The sequence below is a fragment of the Gymnodraco acuticeps genome, unplaced genomic scaffold, assembly GCF_902827175.1.
Source record: "Gymnodraco acuticeps unplaced genomic scaffold, fGymAcu1.1, whole genome shotgun sequence".
NCBI classification, from domain to species: domain Eukaryota; kingdom Metazoa; phylum Chordata; class Actinopteri; order Perciformes; family Bathydraconidae; genus Gymnodraco; species Gymnodraco acuticeps.
Genome location: NW_022990014.1, coordinates 2,279,574 through 2,298,102, shown reverse-complemented (window position 1 = coordinate 2,298,102; position 18,529 = coordinate 2,279,574). Strand labels below are relative to the sequence as shown.

The window sequence follows — 18,529 nt, the reverse complement described above, 5'->3', positions numbered from 1 at the left end:
GGGACTCGGAGGCTCGGTCATGCGGCTGCGGGTTGAAGATAGCAGGCACAGACTCACACCAGGTCTGCTCGTCCTGCCTCGGGCTGGAACACGCCCAGGAGGCTATCGACAACCCCGGCTCGTGCGGGCATTGTGCCCTTTTCACCCGAAAGAGCCTCCACCGACGGCTAGCACACCAAGCTAGCTTGTTGGAACAGGACTCCCTCATGTCCACTGATTCGCCGTTTGGCAATCAAGACAGGGGGGCGTCCGCCGCAGAGACTGAGCCCCTCACTGTGTCGGTCTGGGGCTCACTAACAGCGGCAGCTGCGGAACCGGGATCCCACGCCGTTCAGGCCGGGACCCGGTGGCGGCAAGAGACGCGGGAACGGAGCCCCACGCCTCACCAGGCGGGAGCTCCCGGCGAGACCTCACCATGGTCTCGCCCGCAGAGGCTCGGCCTGCTCCGCATACCGCCGATGGAACTGCTGGTGGCAGCCCACCTCCTACCGAGGATGGGTCACCAAGCAGGAACCCCACGCTGCCAGCGAAGGTGGACCGTTTCCAGTCGACCATGACTGAACGGTCCTACAGAGCCGCAGCGTTGTCCGCCAGGGCTCTGAACGTTGTTCAGGATGTGCTTGACATGCCCATCGTTCCCGAGGGGATTTTCGGCTCCGCTCTTGCCTCCATGCAGAGGAGATGCGAGTCAAAAAAGAAGGAGGACGAGGCCCTCCACCTCTGCCTCCCTCGAAGGGCCCAGCCGCTGCGGCAGCCCTTCGTCCAAGCTGCTCCGAACCCTGCTCGGTTCAAAATACCGAAAACGCAGAGGTCGCAGTCCGCCCCGAGTCCCCAGCCCAGGCAGGGGACGAGGGCGAGCTGGTCTAGAAAATCTCCGGTTCCGGCTGCAGCCCAGGCGCCAACCCAGAATTTCGACCAGCAGTCGAGGAAGAAGAAGCGAGCGGCGTGACAGCCCCTCCTTCTCCCCTCTGTGACAGAGCTGGAAGTCCACGGTTCCCCAGCTCTAAATGTGTTCCCGCCGCCTCGAGAGATGCCTCAACACCATCCTCAAGTCCGCACAAACACATGTCAGAAATTTGTTGATTTTTCTGTCATAAAACATTTGCCGCTGACGCATCCAGGCTTCAGGCCGAGGGCGCAGCTCAAAAAAATGATAAGAAAAACAATAAAACTAATAAACAGCCCGTCAACTGTTCCCCTTCTGAGAGCAGCTACGGCATCTCTCAAAAGGCGGATTACAGGCGGGTCTGTGAAGGCACCACCGTCACGCGCATGCGCAGTGCCGGCTGGGGCTTTAAAGGCACCACCGCCACGCGCATGCGCAGTGCCGGCTGGGGTTGTGAAGGCACCACCGTCATGCGCATGCGCAGTGTCGGTGGGGATTGTCGAAAAGGGGCACCACTGTGTTCAGACACTAGAGGGCCCCATAACACAACAAATAGAAACTCAGAGGGGAAGAGACGTGACATCTCCACTGGCTCTAAGGAGCATGCAGTGGAAGATGCTCACATCATCTGCTTGGGTTTTCAAGACAGTAGGGGCTACAGACTCCAATTCGCTGTCACCCCCCCTCGCTTCTCGGACATTCTGCATTCGCAGGCCCGAGGAGAGTCAGCCCATATTCTGGAGAGAGAGATTCTCTCTCTCTCCTAGAAAAGAGGGCTATATCTATTGTACCCGCCGAGCAGAGTCAGGGCGGCTTCTATTCCAAGTACTTCCTCCTTCCCAAACGGGGAGGGAACGGAATTCGGCCAATACTTGATTTGAGGGCTCTGAACACATATCTAAAAAGATATAAGTTCAGAATGCTCACTCACACATCTCTGCTGCGGCTCGTGCGACAAGACGACTGGTTTACATCAGTCGACCTGAAAGATGCGTATTTTCACATCCCAGTATATTACCCACACAGGAAATATCTGAGATTCGCATTTCAGGGGATCTGTTATGAATACAGAGTACTCCCCTTCGGTCTGTCTCTCAGTCCAAGGGTGTTTGTACGATGTACGGAAGCCGCGATAGCCCCGTTAAGACAACAGGGTATTCGCCTGGCGACCTACCTGGACGACTGGCTGCTTCTCGCACAGTCGGAGCAGGAGGCTATTACGCAGACAAATGTCCTCGTAAAGCACCTGCTCAACCTGGGTTTCATAATAAACACAGAGAAGAGCATGTTGTGCCCCGCGCAGACTATACTCTTCCTGGGTTTACACCTGAACTCGGTGCCCTTTTCAGCTCGCTTGTCAGCGGATAGAGTGAAAGCTTTCAGAGCTTGTCTCGCTCTTTTCCAGCTGCGCAAACATGTTCTCTTCAGATCATGCCTGCGATTGCTGGGGCTCATGGCGTCAGCCATCCTGGTCGTACGACTGGGACGCTTACACATGAGGGAGTTTCAGCGCTGGGTGGCCGCCCTAAAACTAAACCCCGCGCGTGGAGAGTGATGGTTACTGTGAAATGCGTAATGGCACTGCGCCACTGGCTGCACCCGACTTTTCTAGTACGAGGTGTGCCTATGGGTGCTGTCCTTTCACGGAAAGTGGTCACCACGGACGCATGTCTGACAGGTTGGGGAGGTATTTATGAAGGTCGCCCGGTGAGGGGTCTCTGGAGCAGAGACCTCCAGCGGGCGCACATAAATTACCTGGAGCTTTTAGCGGTGTTTCTCACCCTAAAACGCTTTCTGCCTTTCCTCAGGGGACATCAAGTCCTTGTGAGGACAGACAATACGACCACAATATCATATATTAACCGCCAAGGGGGTTTGCGTTCTCTCCAGTTACACACACTGGCGCGCAAACTGATCCTATGGAGCGGTAGACGTCTCCTCTCTCTGAGAGCGACGCACGTAGGGGAGTGATGAACCTTGGGGCAGATCTACTGTCCAGAGGTGCACCACTATATGCAGACTGGACTCTACATCCAAGGATTGTGAGCCAGCTGTGGGTGCGTTACGGCAGAGCCGCGGTGGATCTGTTCGCATCGAAAGACAACGCTCAGCTGTTCTTTTCGATGCGCGATCTGAATGCACCGTTAGGCGTGGATGCACTCGCGCACAATTGGCCCCCGGGCCTTCTGTACGCGTTCCCACCCCTGGCTCTGATACCCCCAACTCTGGCCAGAGTGAGAGAGCAACGCCACACACTTATCCTGATAGCTCCGCACTGGCCAGCTATGTACTGGCTAGCGGAGATATATCAGCTGCTGTGCGGGCAGCCATGGCAGCTCCCACTACGCAGGGACATACTGTCCCAAGCGGGGGGGGCGATCTTTCACCCACACCCAGAGCGCTTGGCTCTATGGGCCTGGCCCGTGAGTGGTACAATCTGAATACAGTGTGACATGAAGCTGACCCTGGCAGCTGCCAAGCGAGCCAGTGGCACTCATGCACTATCTGTACAGTCTTCATGCACTCAGTTCGCCCCAGGGCAAACAGAGTGTGGTTGAAGCCCAACCCTGCCTTTATCTTAAGGCGGTTGGTTCAGGTACCACATTTGACATTGAGGCATCCTCCCCGCCACTGTATTCCTCCGGGGAACAGCGGCCGGATTTGCCGTGTCCAGCCCGTGCTTTACGCACGTACAGGGACAGATCAAGGGTGCTTTGTCATAATGACCAACCCCTTGTGTCCTGGGCTAACCCTTATAAGGGCAAGCCTGTTACTAAGCAACGGCTCTCCCACTGGTTTGTGGAAGCAATTGCTTTGGGGCTCATACGAGTCAGAGTTCTCAGGCACCCTCGGGTCCGCGAGCTCTTTCGACTCAGGGTCTGGCTGCATCCTGGACTCTGTCCAGGATGTCTCCCATCCAAGACATTGGTGCAGCGGCGAGCTGGTCCTCGCCGCTCACTTTTGTCCGCCTCTTAACAGGCTGGACGTTCTGCTCCCAGTGTGACTCAAGCAGTGCTGGGCACCTGGTTGAGTCAGAGCTCTACCTGTTAAGTTCTGGTTGGTTTGGTGATTTTCGAGATAAGCTCGTCTGACAATACGGGAGCTACAATTTCCCATAGTGAGACATCGAACGGAGTGTTATGAATGAGAACTATAGGTTACTTACGTAACCCCAGTTCTCAGAGTAACATGAAGTGAGATGTCTCACCAGACGGCCCTCCTTGCTATGGTGAAGCGAGAAGAGGTGCTTATTTTGAATGGCGCATGCGTCGTGGCGCAAGCTACTTATAGGGGGTGAATTCCCTGACGCTGACGTCAAGATCACCAGCCAATCAGGATTGGCGTAATGAGATTGATGCTTCTGTTTGCTCCGCGATGAGGCGCATCCCATAGTGAGACATCTCACTTCATGTTACTCTGAGAACTGGGGTTACGTAAGTAACCTATAGTTTTGTACATTATTAATAAAGTTATGCTGACGGAACGCAAAAAGACAAACTCAACCACAAGAACATGCAACTGGTATGCGCTCAGAACAGTCTCATAATACACACATGCACACAGAAGGATTCACACTTGTATTTCCAGATCCACACTTGTGTTTTTCAATGCACACACAAATGTGTTCCGTTTCATATACATGTAAATAAAATCCAAATACAGAAAAAAGTTTTACATATGTATTTTTGATCCACACATATTTGTTTTCCATTTAAAACCTCTGAACCTGCAAACACAAACCGCTTTCTGTGCACGGATCGCTGTGCATTCGTGTGTGGGTTTTTTGAGACTCCCCTGACGGTCAGCCGATTCGTACTTGTAATTTTTTCTATCTATAGCCAATCAGATGTCTCCTCAATTCTAAGCCAATCACATGAGCGCGCCCCCACGAGGGTAGATTTCTTGCGTTCATGACGTAGCGCTTCATGTACGCATTTTGCAGGCGCTAATGTCAGGACACCTCCACTCTCAGTACAGCGCCACTTTCCGAACAGGAAATGCACGCAAATACAAGCCTTTATATTATTAAGGTACAGCGCCACTTTCCGAACCATTGATGAATGCTTGTGTACACAACAACGGTAGGCAAAACCGTTTTAAATGTGTGTTTCCTGTATGGCGAATACAGCTGCTTTATTTATGTCTGTATGAAGTTGTTGTGAGTGTGGAGGGAGCAGCTACAGGTTAACTTAGCCTAATCGATCAGTGCACTACGAAGCCAGTGCTAGACAGTGAACTGTCAACGGGGGGAGCCCTGCCGGTCATTATCGGCCGATATTCACTCTTAATAGTTTGATCGGTGCTCTCTATAAAGGCCGATCAGGAGAGCTGGATCTGATCGATATGGACATAAACGCGAGTGAAGTATAACGGGACACGCGAGAGAGATCAGATCAGCTGCTGAGACTGACGGAGACACGCAGCTCTGCAGTGCATGATCACCTGAAGCTCCGCCCTCTGTTTAGCGAGCTGACCGGACAGCGCAAAATGCGTACATGAAGCGCTACATTATGAACGCAAGAAAATACCCTCGTGGGGGCGCGCTCATGTGATTGGCTTAGAATGGAGGAGACATCTGATTGGCTATAGATAGAAAAAATTACAAGTACGAATCGGTTGACCGTAAGGGGAGTCTCAAAAAACCCACACACGAATGCACAGCGATCCGTGCACAGAAAGCGGTATGTGTTTGCAGGTTCAGGGGATTTAAACGGAAAACAAATATGTGAGGATCAAAAATACATATGTAAAACTTTGTTCTGTATTAGGATTTTATTTACATGTGTATGAAATGGAACACATTTGTGTGTGCATTGAAAAACACAAGTGTGGATCTGGAAATACAAGTGTGAATCCTTCTGTGTGCATGTGTGTATTATGAGACTGTTCTGAGCCCATAAACTGGTTGTTTTAACAATGAGACATGCTAGAGGTTTTTTGTAGTTACAATTCACATGAATAAGCATTCGGGTGCACATTGAATTTAAGAACTTAATAATGAGCTTAGCATGAAGTGAACCATTTTGTAGATACATGATGTCTTATGTACCCATTACCCAGACACTAGCTTATATTGGTGGAATGCTGAATTACAACACTGAACAAAACTCCCAGCCACCTTTAGTGAGGTGATAGAAAAAAAACTACATGTACAAACAAAGCCATGCAAACGCCTATTAGCTCTGGTTCAAGACACCACAGGGCACAATGTTATCTGGCATCACATTAACTAGAGTCAGGTGTATGAGAGGTTTCACTTCACCTGACTCTTCATTTTACAAAGTGAAATGTCTACAGCTACTAAACAAAGTTGTACTGCAGACATATGTGAAGCCAAGTTGACTAAAGGACATGTTTGCTTATCCAGTAATTATCTATTGGGAAAACCAAAAAAATGCTGAAATAATTCTGTCAAAATAGTCACCACAATCCTTTACCGCACCCTGTGTGTTCGAGCAGGCACTGTGTTCACTTGACCAATAACTGCGTGAGGTACATCCTGTGACTGTGTGGGTTGGTCAAAGCAACAGGGGCAAATCCTAGCTTCAGACATTTTCATTTCTGTTATTGTGAAATGGTTTTTGACTCCTGTTCCAAATGGTTTCATGACAAAAGATACAAGCGATCCCACATAACTACTACCCTGAAAATGACTATGCAGTCTTTGTTCCCAAGCGGATAACGTGCCTAAAGCAGGGAGCATTAATCATTCAATAACTATTTTTTCCCAAACCATAGGGTTCAGAGTGAAAGAAATGAAGAAAGCAACTAAAAGTGATGCAATGCTTCTCCAGGACATGCCTCGACAAACTAATATTACAGGTCTGCTTTTTATTTGCACTCAAGGAAACTACTTCCATACTAACACCAAAGACATAATCAGTAAGCAGTGGTGCAATATGTATACTGCTCAGACAGCCACAGGGTAGAGCAGAGCAAACGTATGTACTGACACAGCAGCAATGGGAGTGCAGCATTGTAATGCCCTAACGATTGATCCTGTGTTAGCTTATATGCAGAAGAATGTTCACAAAAAACATAATGTATAGAAAACTTGCAATGTCGTTTTCATTCTCTTTCAAACACTGTAACTCAGATTTTTCTCATCACAACTACAATCCAAGTGCATTCAGAAACCTTCAACATCCAATATTTGGCTTGACACAAGACTCTCACTTTTTAGGAATTATTGAAACCGTGTGTTGTGAACTAATTCTGAGTGCCTTAGAAAGCTCTCTTTCAACCCTGAAAAGAGTGATACATGTTGAAACTGGACATCTCCTTTAGTTCACAAAGAGGACCTTTCTTCCACGCAGGATACCTCCTCTGTTTAGAAGACTCAGGTTTCGCCCAATCCCTTTGTGAACCAGAGGCACAAAGAACTTCCTCTCTCCTAGTTAGCCATGATTCAAGTGTGCTCCATCCCAGTGCCAGCTCTGACTTGCAGACTGTGGAGAATGATGCAGTGCTAGCAGGAGGCCTTTGTTAGCCAGGCCACAGGTAGAAAGGATGGCTGAGGGGCATTTGTGTGACTTAATTGGCTAACCCGAATACCACATGACCTTGACCCCATGGTTTTAATCCAAGCACGTTATTGTTTTGACAAGTTTCTGTGTGTTTTCCAGCTGTTCCCAGGCTTGCACTCATTCATGCAATTAGTTAAAAAAGCGAATTGCTCAAAAACTCGAAAGAATGCTTTGACCTTCTCAGACTTGCTATCTTTATTAAATGTAAACATGTTGCATACCCGACCCGTAAATCCTTTACAATCCCAAGGTGATCATTGTTAGTGCGGAATTACACGTCACTGCATATCTTATCTTATCACATCCAATATGATTAGAAGTGACAACAAAGAACTGATTAGACATAAACATGCCAACTAATATTGAAAGTATTACATTAATAATTTGACTAATGATTAAGACTATTAGTCTAGATTTGGATAATTATTGAAATTACGTTCACATCTCACATTTTTTAAATGAAATTGTTTAAATTATTGTTAAGGTCTAATGCAAAGATAAACAAACTTTATAGACAAACTGATAGAAATAAGTAGCATCATTTTAATTGGTAATAATTGATAATCATTCATCTTGTGTTAATCCACTGACCACTTTTCTAACGGGAAAGACGAGATACAAGGATTATTGGACAGTTTGAGCATGTTGAACATGACCTAGTTTAACTTCCAAACCAGGACAACTGTCTGCTTTTTCTTCTCTCATGTGAGCAAACTGAATATCTTTGGTCAATGCTGACTCGGTATTAAAAAGTTGTACACAGTAGTTTCTTTCAATCTGCCCTCGGAATGGAAATGTATACAAACTCACATAAACATAACTACAACCTTGTGTCAGTTAATCTGTTTTGCATAAAGTGTCCCTCGCACAGTTGGTGAACTGCTACAAAGAGGTGGCTCAGTCTAACATATTGTAGCAACTCTAAAGTTGTGTTTAGCTCTGTCATAGCTCCACTTTGGATTAGGAGAGGCACTTTTGTTTGTGTCCACTCCAGGTCAGCTTCTGGTCCCCTCTCCCAGGACCCCCTGCCGGGATAACTGGGATAGGGGGGGGGTCCACACCCTGAGATAACAGTGCATTTTAAGGCCTGGATAAACATTGAGCTGTTCACAAGCTATGTGGAATGCACTAGATGATTTGTTTTTCCCTGCTTTAGCAAAATGTTGTTTAGATATAGTGATTGTAGAATATCTATTGTAGGAGATATGACCTTGACCACCCCCCTTAAACATGCACTGGCAATAATAACAACACATGATATGAGGCAACACCAGACGTGATGAAAATAATAGGACATTTGTTTTGGAAGAATAAAAACAATAATTCATTTACATTGGTGATCCCAAATGTACACAGAGCATTTGGAGCATCCCAAGCTGAAAGCACCAACAATCATACCGAAAGATTGTCAAAGTCAAAACTATTTTGAAGTTATTCTGTTATTCACCCAACTCTACGCCTCATGTGTAGGACTACTATCCACTGTAAAAAGATATAAGACGTCTAATTTATAATCCCCAACAACCTGGAGAAACTCATAAAAAAACAAACAGAATGTGACCTAAGATGTTCAATGACATAATTACTCTGTAGCTATGTTAGTTTGACAATAAAGAACCTTGAACCTTGAGAATCCATGTTTCTGCTTTTCACAAAAGAATCATATCATTTAAGAATGAATGAATAGTTCAAATCAGGAATTCCCCAGCTGTAATAGGATGAATTAGCCATGGTTATATATATATATATATATATGTCTCTACTGTAGGCAATTTTTATTATATGTACAGCCCTTTGGCTCGACCAAAAATCGTTTATAAATGTGCTATATAAATAAAACTTGATTTGATTTGATAATAATAATATCCCTCATTCCTCATATCCATGTTGTAGAGTGGTGAAAAAAAAGTCCCTCATGAGTGCAACACATGATTCCGTTACAGAGGGGAACCACTCAGAATGAGTAAAAATATGCTCTGCAGTGACTCACGGGAGGCAATCATTATTAACTGCACGGTCTAAAGTTTCACCTCTCTACTACCTCACTGCTGCCCTTGCTTTTATGTTGTCAACAATATTTCCAAAAATACCACAAACAATGTTGCAAGATAACCAGTCCTCTCTCTCTCTCCTATAATATGGGTGGTGCTGTCAAACTACCTGCCTTCAGGGTCACAAGGATTAAAAAATAACATAGTTTTCATTTTCTGAACTTGGATAATGATACAGTGCAACAGTTGTGACGTCAACATGAACAACAGCAGCATTCATTCTCAGCCTTCACTAATTTCTCTTGTGTCTGCAGTTCAGTCAGTTGCTGAATCAGTGAGACGGTGGTTTATAATGATGGAGTTAGTGTGCAATATGCCTGTAGGTGCTCACATGTAAACACCACAACATAAAATAACACTAACCTGAATGGGGTCTGTAGAGAAGTTGATTTTCCTCTTTGGGGGAGGCTCCTCCTCATCCGACAGACCCATCATCTCGTAACAGTCGTCATAATCCCCATACATTTGATCCTCCTCCTCCTCTTCTTCTTCCCTGAGGACCTGGTCTACATCTCTGTCATCCACAAATGCTGCATTCTCAATACCGTACACTACTGGTGAGGCTCTATCCAGGATGCTCTGGCCCACCTGCTCCTCCAGCTCACCCTCCTCCTCTGCGACCTCCTCATCTTCCTCTCGATTATCATCATCATCATCATCTTCTTCTTCTTCCTGTCTATCCCTTTTCAACCCTTTTGCCCCACTGTCCTCCAAGACTCTTCCTTCACCCACAGTCTCTTCTATCCTTTGTGTCTCTTTAGAGACTTCTCTCGCTAAGACACGTGCAGTTTTACAGTTCTGTTTTTCTGGTGGAGATGTTCTTTTCATGTCTGTTAGAAGGTTGTCTTTGGGGCTTTTCCCCTTCTGTTCCTCAAATACATTATCTTCAACGTTCTCATCGTCATTCTCCTCACTCTCTGAAGACTCATTCTGAACTACTACCAGTTCTGCCCGTACCACCCCCACCCCTCTGGAGTCCAGGGCTGAGGTCTGGCTGGATGGCTTGTCTCTGGCAGGACTATCTACCACAGTGTCATTACTTCTGGCTTTTTCAGGGTATTTAACCCTGTTGGTGTTCTGAAACCCAGCAGCTGATGGAGAAGGTTGCTTAACATCCCCTGGGGGCGAACTATGTGGCTTGCCTTCATCCCCACCAACAGATGTCCTACTGAATCCATCACTGGATGATGAGGAGCGTTTGAAGCCATGGCTAACTGGGGTTGTTTGCTCTGGTGAGAGGGGTTTGTGAGTGGCATCAGTTGTTGGAGAATTTGTTTTGTATGCTGCATTAGTAGTTGGGCTGGTTGGCTTCATGCTTGACCCCAAAACCGTTGATTTGTTTGTGACACACGTCGTCTGGGATGTATTGTTGTTAGTGGCAACAGTCACATGGGTAGAGTTAGTGGCATCTTTAACAGTTGAAGTAGATTTCTGTGAGTTGTCTCTTGTTGGAGATGAAGACAGTAAGTGTTCAGTGGTACTGTGTTGTTTAGCAGCTGTGTTTGTCTCATCCAAGTCATTCTCTACCATGTAATTGTCCAACTTTTTGGATATGGGTCCTGCATTCAATGATACTCTAGATACATGCTTTTTCTCACCATTGACTTTCCCCTCCAGTTGACATTTATCTGTTGATGTTGGCGTTTGCTCTGATTTTATAATGATCTCAGACGATCCTGATACTCTCCTTGTGCTTTTCCCTTCATCAGAGGCACTTCCAAGGGACAAGCGATTTACTACCCTGCTTGGTGACTGCTTTTCTGCTGCAGGCTGCTCTTTGATGCCCCTTTCAAAGAGTTTTCTGGTCGAAGAAAACTTCTCTGCCAAAGCCACTTTGTCAATCTCAACATCTTCCCCCTTGGGTGTTTTATCTAAATGTTGTGATTCTGGGCTTGTGGCACTGTTGAGGTTAGCTCGAGGAGGGCTGACTGGAAGTTGCAGCTTTGGTGGGGACACAGGGGCCACTGGGGACACCGGGGCCACCAGGGCCACATCAGGCTTAGGAGTCACTTTCACCTCTTGGCACTCCTGTTGCTGACCATCCATCTGTAGGAAGATGTTCTTTATCTTGTTCACTCTGTTGCCAAAAGGCCTTCCTCTTGAGTCCTCCCGGTTGTCACTGGAGCCATTTACATATGATTTGGTGTCGCCTTCGGATTTCGACCCATCAAAAGTACACTTAATGGTGTGGAAGTCAGACTTGTATGCATTTCTGTGAGGGGAAGCGCTCCTCAGGGTCCTCTCGCCTCCTTTGCTTTCCGCTTTGATCATGTTTGCCTTTTGTTTGTGATTGCAGCCCAATTAGAAAAGCCGGTTTTGGAGAGCCTGTTGTTGTTTTGTTGGTGAACTATAGCTTTACGCAAGTGGTGCCATGGGTCCGGCGGAGCTTCTTTGTAGTACAGTGGTCTTAACTAAACACTCTCAGCGAAGTCATCTAAAGAGAGAAACGGATAGTAAAATCAGTTAATCAGAGACCGGATACCATTATCTCGCTATGCCTAGCAACGTAAGTCGTTTGAAATGAGTTAATACTTAATCATTAAGTATTTCTGTATCCAAACCAAAACAGTGTGAATACTAGGTTAGAACATGAAGGTTGAACTTTCAACGGTTAGTTCGTTAGAATGTGTACGTTGGCTTGCATTAACCGTTTGTATGCATTTCGGTGTAGTGGTTGTCCGACTACTGGCGTTAGCAAACGTTAAACCAAAAGTGTTTTGAATTTAAAGTTACCTTAACCAACTATATACTTGTACTTTATTTGTACTAAATTAAACGTTGTTAATAATGTTAGTAACGCTGCACCACTGATAAAAGGCGAAACAAAGTCAAACTTGGCAAACACAGCCCAGCGTTAGTGCTCTGAACAATTCATTGTGGCATTTCAAGTACGAGCCGTTAAAAATGTTAACTCTTCACACAACACCGCACAAAGGTAAACAACTTTGTAATGCTCTCACCTCCTACTCGCTGCATCGTGTTAGACGCCGAAAGTTGGCCCACAATGTCCCCGTTTTACAGCATTAAACTTGTGCCTTCTTCTTCCTCACCGCCATCATTCCCCGCTCCAACAGCGTTTTCCTGCCTCCTCCTTGCACTTCCAGACCTGTCGCGGGCTGCGCGCGCACGAGAGTCTGTCTGTGCTGCGCGGCGCGGCCGACGAGAACAGAGAGAGTCGGGAGCGCGCGCACATTCCAGAACTGTAACCCACCACCAGCTCCACCCCCTCCCCTCCTCTCTTTCTCCACAGATCACAGACTGGAGGAGTTGAAGGAGAAAGGCGTGGGAAAGGGCTTACTGTATATTAGAGCTCACCTAAAGACGTTCGGGACGAATCCCGATGGGCCGGTACCGAAGTGGGCCGATCGAAATTGCAGAAGACAATTGACATTTCATATAGGGGAAAGCACGGTTTTTAATGATTCAATCAGTGATAGATGAACTCCATTTAGCCGGTTCAGTTCCTTCCTATTGTATGCTGACTAACTGTCACACAGGTTCAGAATTATTTAATTTTTCTTACTGTTCCGTAGGACCGTAATGTTATTAGAATTAGGCTTTTTTATTAAACTCTCATTGGGTTAATCCGATTGTTGGTTCACATGGTGTATAGTGTTTGTATGGTAGGCCTATATATTCCTAAACAAAGTTACTGGTCACTGGGTCTAAAATGAAACTGACACATTGTGTAATTTACCTTATGAGAGTTTGGAGGCAACAGGGTAGGTCAACAATGTAAAAGGCTTATTAGTGGGAGTGTCCACTGGCAAACAGCGAATGATGCCCCAAGGCCCCATGACTTGTACATCCGGCTATGACTCAGCACATTGCCGCAGGTACTGGCTGATTATGAGGCTCCTTGTTTAGCCTGAAGGCAGTTATGGCATTAGCGTGGATGTGTATAGTTTAACTGAAGGGATGAAGTTTATTCTGGAAGAAAAATACAACATCTGACAACAATCTGAATGAATCTGTAGAACTACCTTCAGGTAACAGTAAGGTTTAACCAACAACAAGGCGGAGGAAGTGTATTAGTATACTATTTCATACACAAACTGCGTGTCAAAGTGCTTACATGATATATATATAAACATTCATCAGGAAATGCAAGTCGGGTTTAACCATATTTCACCTCAATTTAAGTGGGTCATTTTACAGAGATCCTATATCCTGCATATTATTGCTATGGCTGTGCACATTATCTTCCGACATTTTCTAATGAATCCTTTTTTACATATTGAAATCTAAATTAATTTTGCTGAAAATATATTCTGAAGTGATTTCACAAAACCAAAGTTTAGAAAGGATTACATTTCAAAGCACAATATATTTAGTATTTTCTTATGTCATGTTAAAAATCAGGTCACCTCTCTGGAGAATAATATGCTAGTTGCAGAACCAACATTTCATATGCACCTATTTGATTCAGGAAATAAAGAGATGATGTTTTCATGAGATTGGCTGCAAAGATACTGAATGAAAGTGTAGTCAGGTTTCCTCTGTGGCTGAGAACCTACATTGCAAAAATATCATCCAATCAGAAAGACCTAGGAAATAGAAGCCAGAGCATGTGGGAGAAGATGTTCTTTGATCTCAAATGAATATTTGAATATCTTTTACAAGACCTCAAATATGCGTCATTGTTTATTTACAAATGTAATAACATTCATCAGGTCATTATTTTGTAAAAGACTGGCTTTAAAATACATTTTTTACATAGTTTAAACGTGTATCTTATGTTTGATTACATCTTTATACATCTTGAACGTACACACTTTTGTAACTTTTTACGAAAAAGAGGGGATTATTATGTAACAATATGCAAAGAAGGATGTAATTATTTATAAATATGAACCAGGCCGCAGCAGGAGGCCTATAAGCAGATGGTGATCTATTTAGAAGACATGACCATTTCTTCAGTTGCCTAAAGTGTAAATCCATTTACATTTTTAATCCTACAAAAGATGAAATATTAAACTCTCAACACTGAGAGTTTCCACCCAGGGAGCATAACCATTTGCGTTTGATTATTAGATAAATGAATTATGAGCATATAAATAGTGCTTTATTTTAAGGCTATTACATCCCATCATATCAAAGTTGTAAATTAGTGTTTAAAAACATTCAGGGAGACGTCTCTGGAAAAGGTCCAGTCCTCAGGCATTTCCTCTGCAGCTATCAGCCCTCACATTCCATTTAAGTCTTGGTTATCAAGGTTCTTTATTTGTCATACGAACATAGCTACAGAGTTAAATTCTTAGGTCACAGTTATCTGATGAATGAGGTTTTTTATAGCTTAGTATTAGCCTACCACTAATGTACATCTTTCCTATGGGTTCTGTATTCATTTGTTTTATGTAAATTCATTTACATTTGGCTCAGGGGATGTGAGCTCTCAGACTGGGAGTGAGAGATAAGAAATTTTTAATGATGGATCACATTTCCTTTGACTCTGGAATGTGTATTTTGGTCTTTTAAGTGAGACCTATGTCCTATCCAACAATTCATACATCTCAAAATGTTCATCTTACATGAGAAAACACATTACTTTCAATATTGTACACTTACTTATAAGAGCTTCACATTCCAGTAGTAACAACTGTCTTTCCAAATGCTCATCTGCATCTGAAATGGGTTGCATGTGTCTGTGTGTTTACCTTTTACAGCTTGCTGGATCATCTCCTAGCAACTGTAGGTCTGAAAAGCCATATATACACAGTCAGTGGGCTTTCTCCCAGGGGTAAGATGGCACGCCGAAGCCAGGCCAGCGATCTCTATAGCAACCCTTCAAACAACATCGAATGAACAAGTCAAGCCGAATGAAAACGTGAGCAGGTGAAGTGCCGGTCAGTGGAATCTTTGACAAAATGTCAAACTCAATCAGACCACAACTAACAAAACAAACCTTTCTCTATGAGGCCATTGTTCCCTCTTCCTCAAGAGGGTTAAATGTTAAATATTGCCACCGTCAGCTGGGTGTTTTTAAATATGGAAAGCTATTTGATTGTGTTTTCAGGATACAGGATGGTTTGCACACCTACTTGCAACGGCAATAGGAGCAACCATTTGCAGTGTTTTAGGAGCCATCAGATTACTCGAAGTAGTGACAAAGGCACATTGGCAAAGCACTGCAGTGCATATTGACATTTTTACTAATTGTTATGTGTTGCTGTGATACTGCTGTGAGTTGAAGGTATGCAGTGTAACTAGAATGTGTGTTTTGTGTTGTGCATGCCCTGGCCTGAGCTCAGTCTTGCATCCTCACTATTTATCTTAGTAAGAGAGGGGGAGACCGCGTGATGGAAAGGGTAAATGCTGGTCTTTTAGAGAGTAAAAGATGAAGGTGCAACTTCAAAATGTGTGTGGGTTTTACTGGAACAGTCATTTAAAATAATTACCTGAAGGTCCATTTCCTGTAATACAAATCTAGTAAATTGACCTTAAGTTAACATATTTTGTGAAAAGACAAAATTCTCTCCATGCTCAGGACCATAGACAATAGAAATGTATAAAATGTGTAATCAGTGTGGCCTTCAACTCTTTATCAAAATGAAGTCTCTAAAATGCAAAACATCTTTGGAACTGCACACAAATATTTCTGCTCATACTAATCAAAATTGAATATTTCAGAGTCAGAGCTACATTTCCAAACAGTCTTGTAAATCAATGCCAAGGCAGCATGATTCTGTTTTTTTTTTACCTTAAACAGAAACAATGCTTCCATCTAGTGGCAGATAGAAGTACAACATTTAAGATATTGGTCAAATATAAATTCAAAAACAGTGATTTCTTTCATCTTCATCCTCATACCCAGGGGCACCGCCAGGGATTTTGGGCCCCATGAAAAGATATCACATTGGTTATACTTAAAAAATGTTTTCTTAATTTTCTAAAATACACTGAACAAAAATATAAACGCAACACTTTTGTTTTTGCTCCCATTTTTCATGAGATGAACTCAAAGATCTAAAACATTTTCTATATACACAAAATAACCATTTCTCACAAATATTGTTCACAAATCTGAAAATATCTGTGATAGTGAGCACTTCTCCTTTGCCGAGATAATCCATTCCACCTCAGGATTAGGGTTAGGGTAATGTTGTGAATCGAGTGGCCTGTGTTCGTCGTCCATAACATACGCCTGCCCATACCATAACCCCACCACCACCATGGGCCACTCGATTCACAACATTACCCTAACCCTAACCCTAACCCTACCCCTACCCCTCACACCAGATACTGACTGGTTTTCGGACCCCCCCAGACCCCCCCAATAAAGCAAAACTGCACGTTTCAGAGTGGCCTTTTATTGTGGCCAGCCTAAGGCACACCTGTGCAATAATCATGTTGTCTAATCAGCATCTTGATATGCCACACCTGTGAGGTGGGATGGATTATCTCGGCAAAGGAGAAGTGCTCACTATCACAGATTTTTTCAGATTTGTGAACAATATTTGAGAGAAATGGTTATTTTGTGTATATAGAAAATGTTTTAGATCTTTGAGTTCATCTCATGACAAATGGGAGCAAAAAAAAAAGTGTTGCGTTTATATTTTTGTTCAGTGTAGTTTGGGTCAGTCACGGGCGCTTAGAATCGTCCTAACTTTTCACCTCCTTAAAAGCAATGATTATGTACGTTCTATGAAATTCATGGAAAGATCAGTATTGTACTATACTATATTTCATCACACCATTTAAAGATTCTCAAGGATTTCAATATGTACAGCAGTTTGCATTTTCTTTTGTGGTTTGTGAACATCTGCCTCTCAAACGGCTGACAACCACTTTGTAATGATGGCACTCATACTGTCACACCCATGTGGAGTCTTAGGTTCTTATATTGTTAACTTACACTACACAGCGATTATTGTTTTATATCAATATTTAAAGGTCACCTATTGTGCAAAATCCACTTTTGCATGTCTTTTATACATAAACATGTGTCCCCTCTGTGTAAAGAGACTCTGAAACTTTATATATACAGTCTATGCTCTGAAAGTGTCAGGAAAAAAGATTTGCTCACTTTTTGTCCAGATCCATTTATATAAAAACCTGTCTGAAAAGGAGCTGATCAGATTGTGTCCACTTTATGATGTCATAACGTTTTTTTGGCTTGTGTAACCATTAGCCAATAACCAACCAAGGTAACACCCCCCACCTTATCACCCAAATCTCCTCCTAGAGCACCACTGTTCTTTTTAACCAAATATCTCTCAGAGGGGCGTGGGGAGTGGCTCCTTATTTTCATCTAAAGTAACAGACAGAGAATCAGCACTTTTGAAACAGGGCTGAAACAGAGGGGTTTATGGGATGCTACAATGCACAATCTGTTTGGTATTTCGAGCCAAACACTTCAGAGACATGTTTTGTTTACAGGCCCGCCCCTCCCGCAGATCACACAGACTGCGTGGGGCCTCACCTCGTGGAGGGGGCCTCACCTCGTGGAGAGGGCCTCACCTCGTGGAGGGGGCCTCACCTCGCGGAGGGGGCCTCACCTCACGGAGGGGGCCTCATCGTTCATCACATAACTTTGCGTGGGGCCACAAGTTGACATGGGGCGGCCCTGTTTGTATATATCTGAGACCTATAATATATTGATGAGAACAGTATAATAGGGGACCTTTAATACTACGTTTTGTGTAGTAAGTATCGCAATCGTCAAGTACATAAATATAGACATAGGCCTAGATGTGAATACATTTGATTTTACTTGTAATTCTAATCATCGAAAACAAAATACAAACAAACAAAGGACTGATAGATAGATTTTCTAAAAACTCAGCAACTGTTAATTTAAAGAGATACAAAAATAAATAAGCAAACAGTTTTCTTCACACTCTTGACAGCACAGAAGGCATTGTGGAGCTCAACCTCTTAGTCGTGTTACTTCTGTCTCAGTTGCAGTTTGTTGCCAAGGGAACTGAGGAGCAATGACCCTTTCATTATGTGAACGCTTATTACAAAGCATCCTTTTCTCAGGGCCATTCTACTTTGAAAGAAGACAAGTCTACATAAGATACATTCCTGATTAACTATCATGTGGATGCCCATGATGATCATGT

At 44.1% G+C, this 18,529-nt stretch overlaps 1 protein-coding gene across 3 annotated transcripts in view; it reads right to left on the bottom strand.

The window, feature by feature from the left end:
* The window catches only part of ppp1r9ala (protein phosphatase 1 regulatory subunit 9A-like A), a 30,737-nt gene extending 18,027 nt beyond the window's left edge, over positions 1–12,710 (bottom strand). For all 3 annotated transcript variants that reach the window (XM_034213264.1, XM_034213265.1, XM_034213266.1), the window contains exons 1-2: positions 12,425–12,710; positions 9,828–11,898 (exon numbers count right to left, since the gene is read on the bottom strand). In XM_034213264.1, the coding sequence (XP_034069155.1) occupies positions 9,828–11,735 (1,908 nt within the window). In that variant the 5' untranslated portion in view covers positions 11,736–11,898; positions 12,425–12,710. The remainder of the gene's footprint in view (positions 1–9,827; positions 11,899–12,424) is intronic.
* Between the last annotated feature and the right edge of the window lie 5,819 nt (positions 12,711–18,529).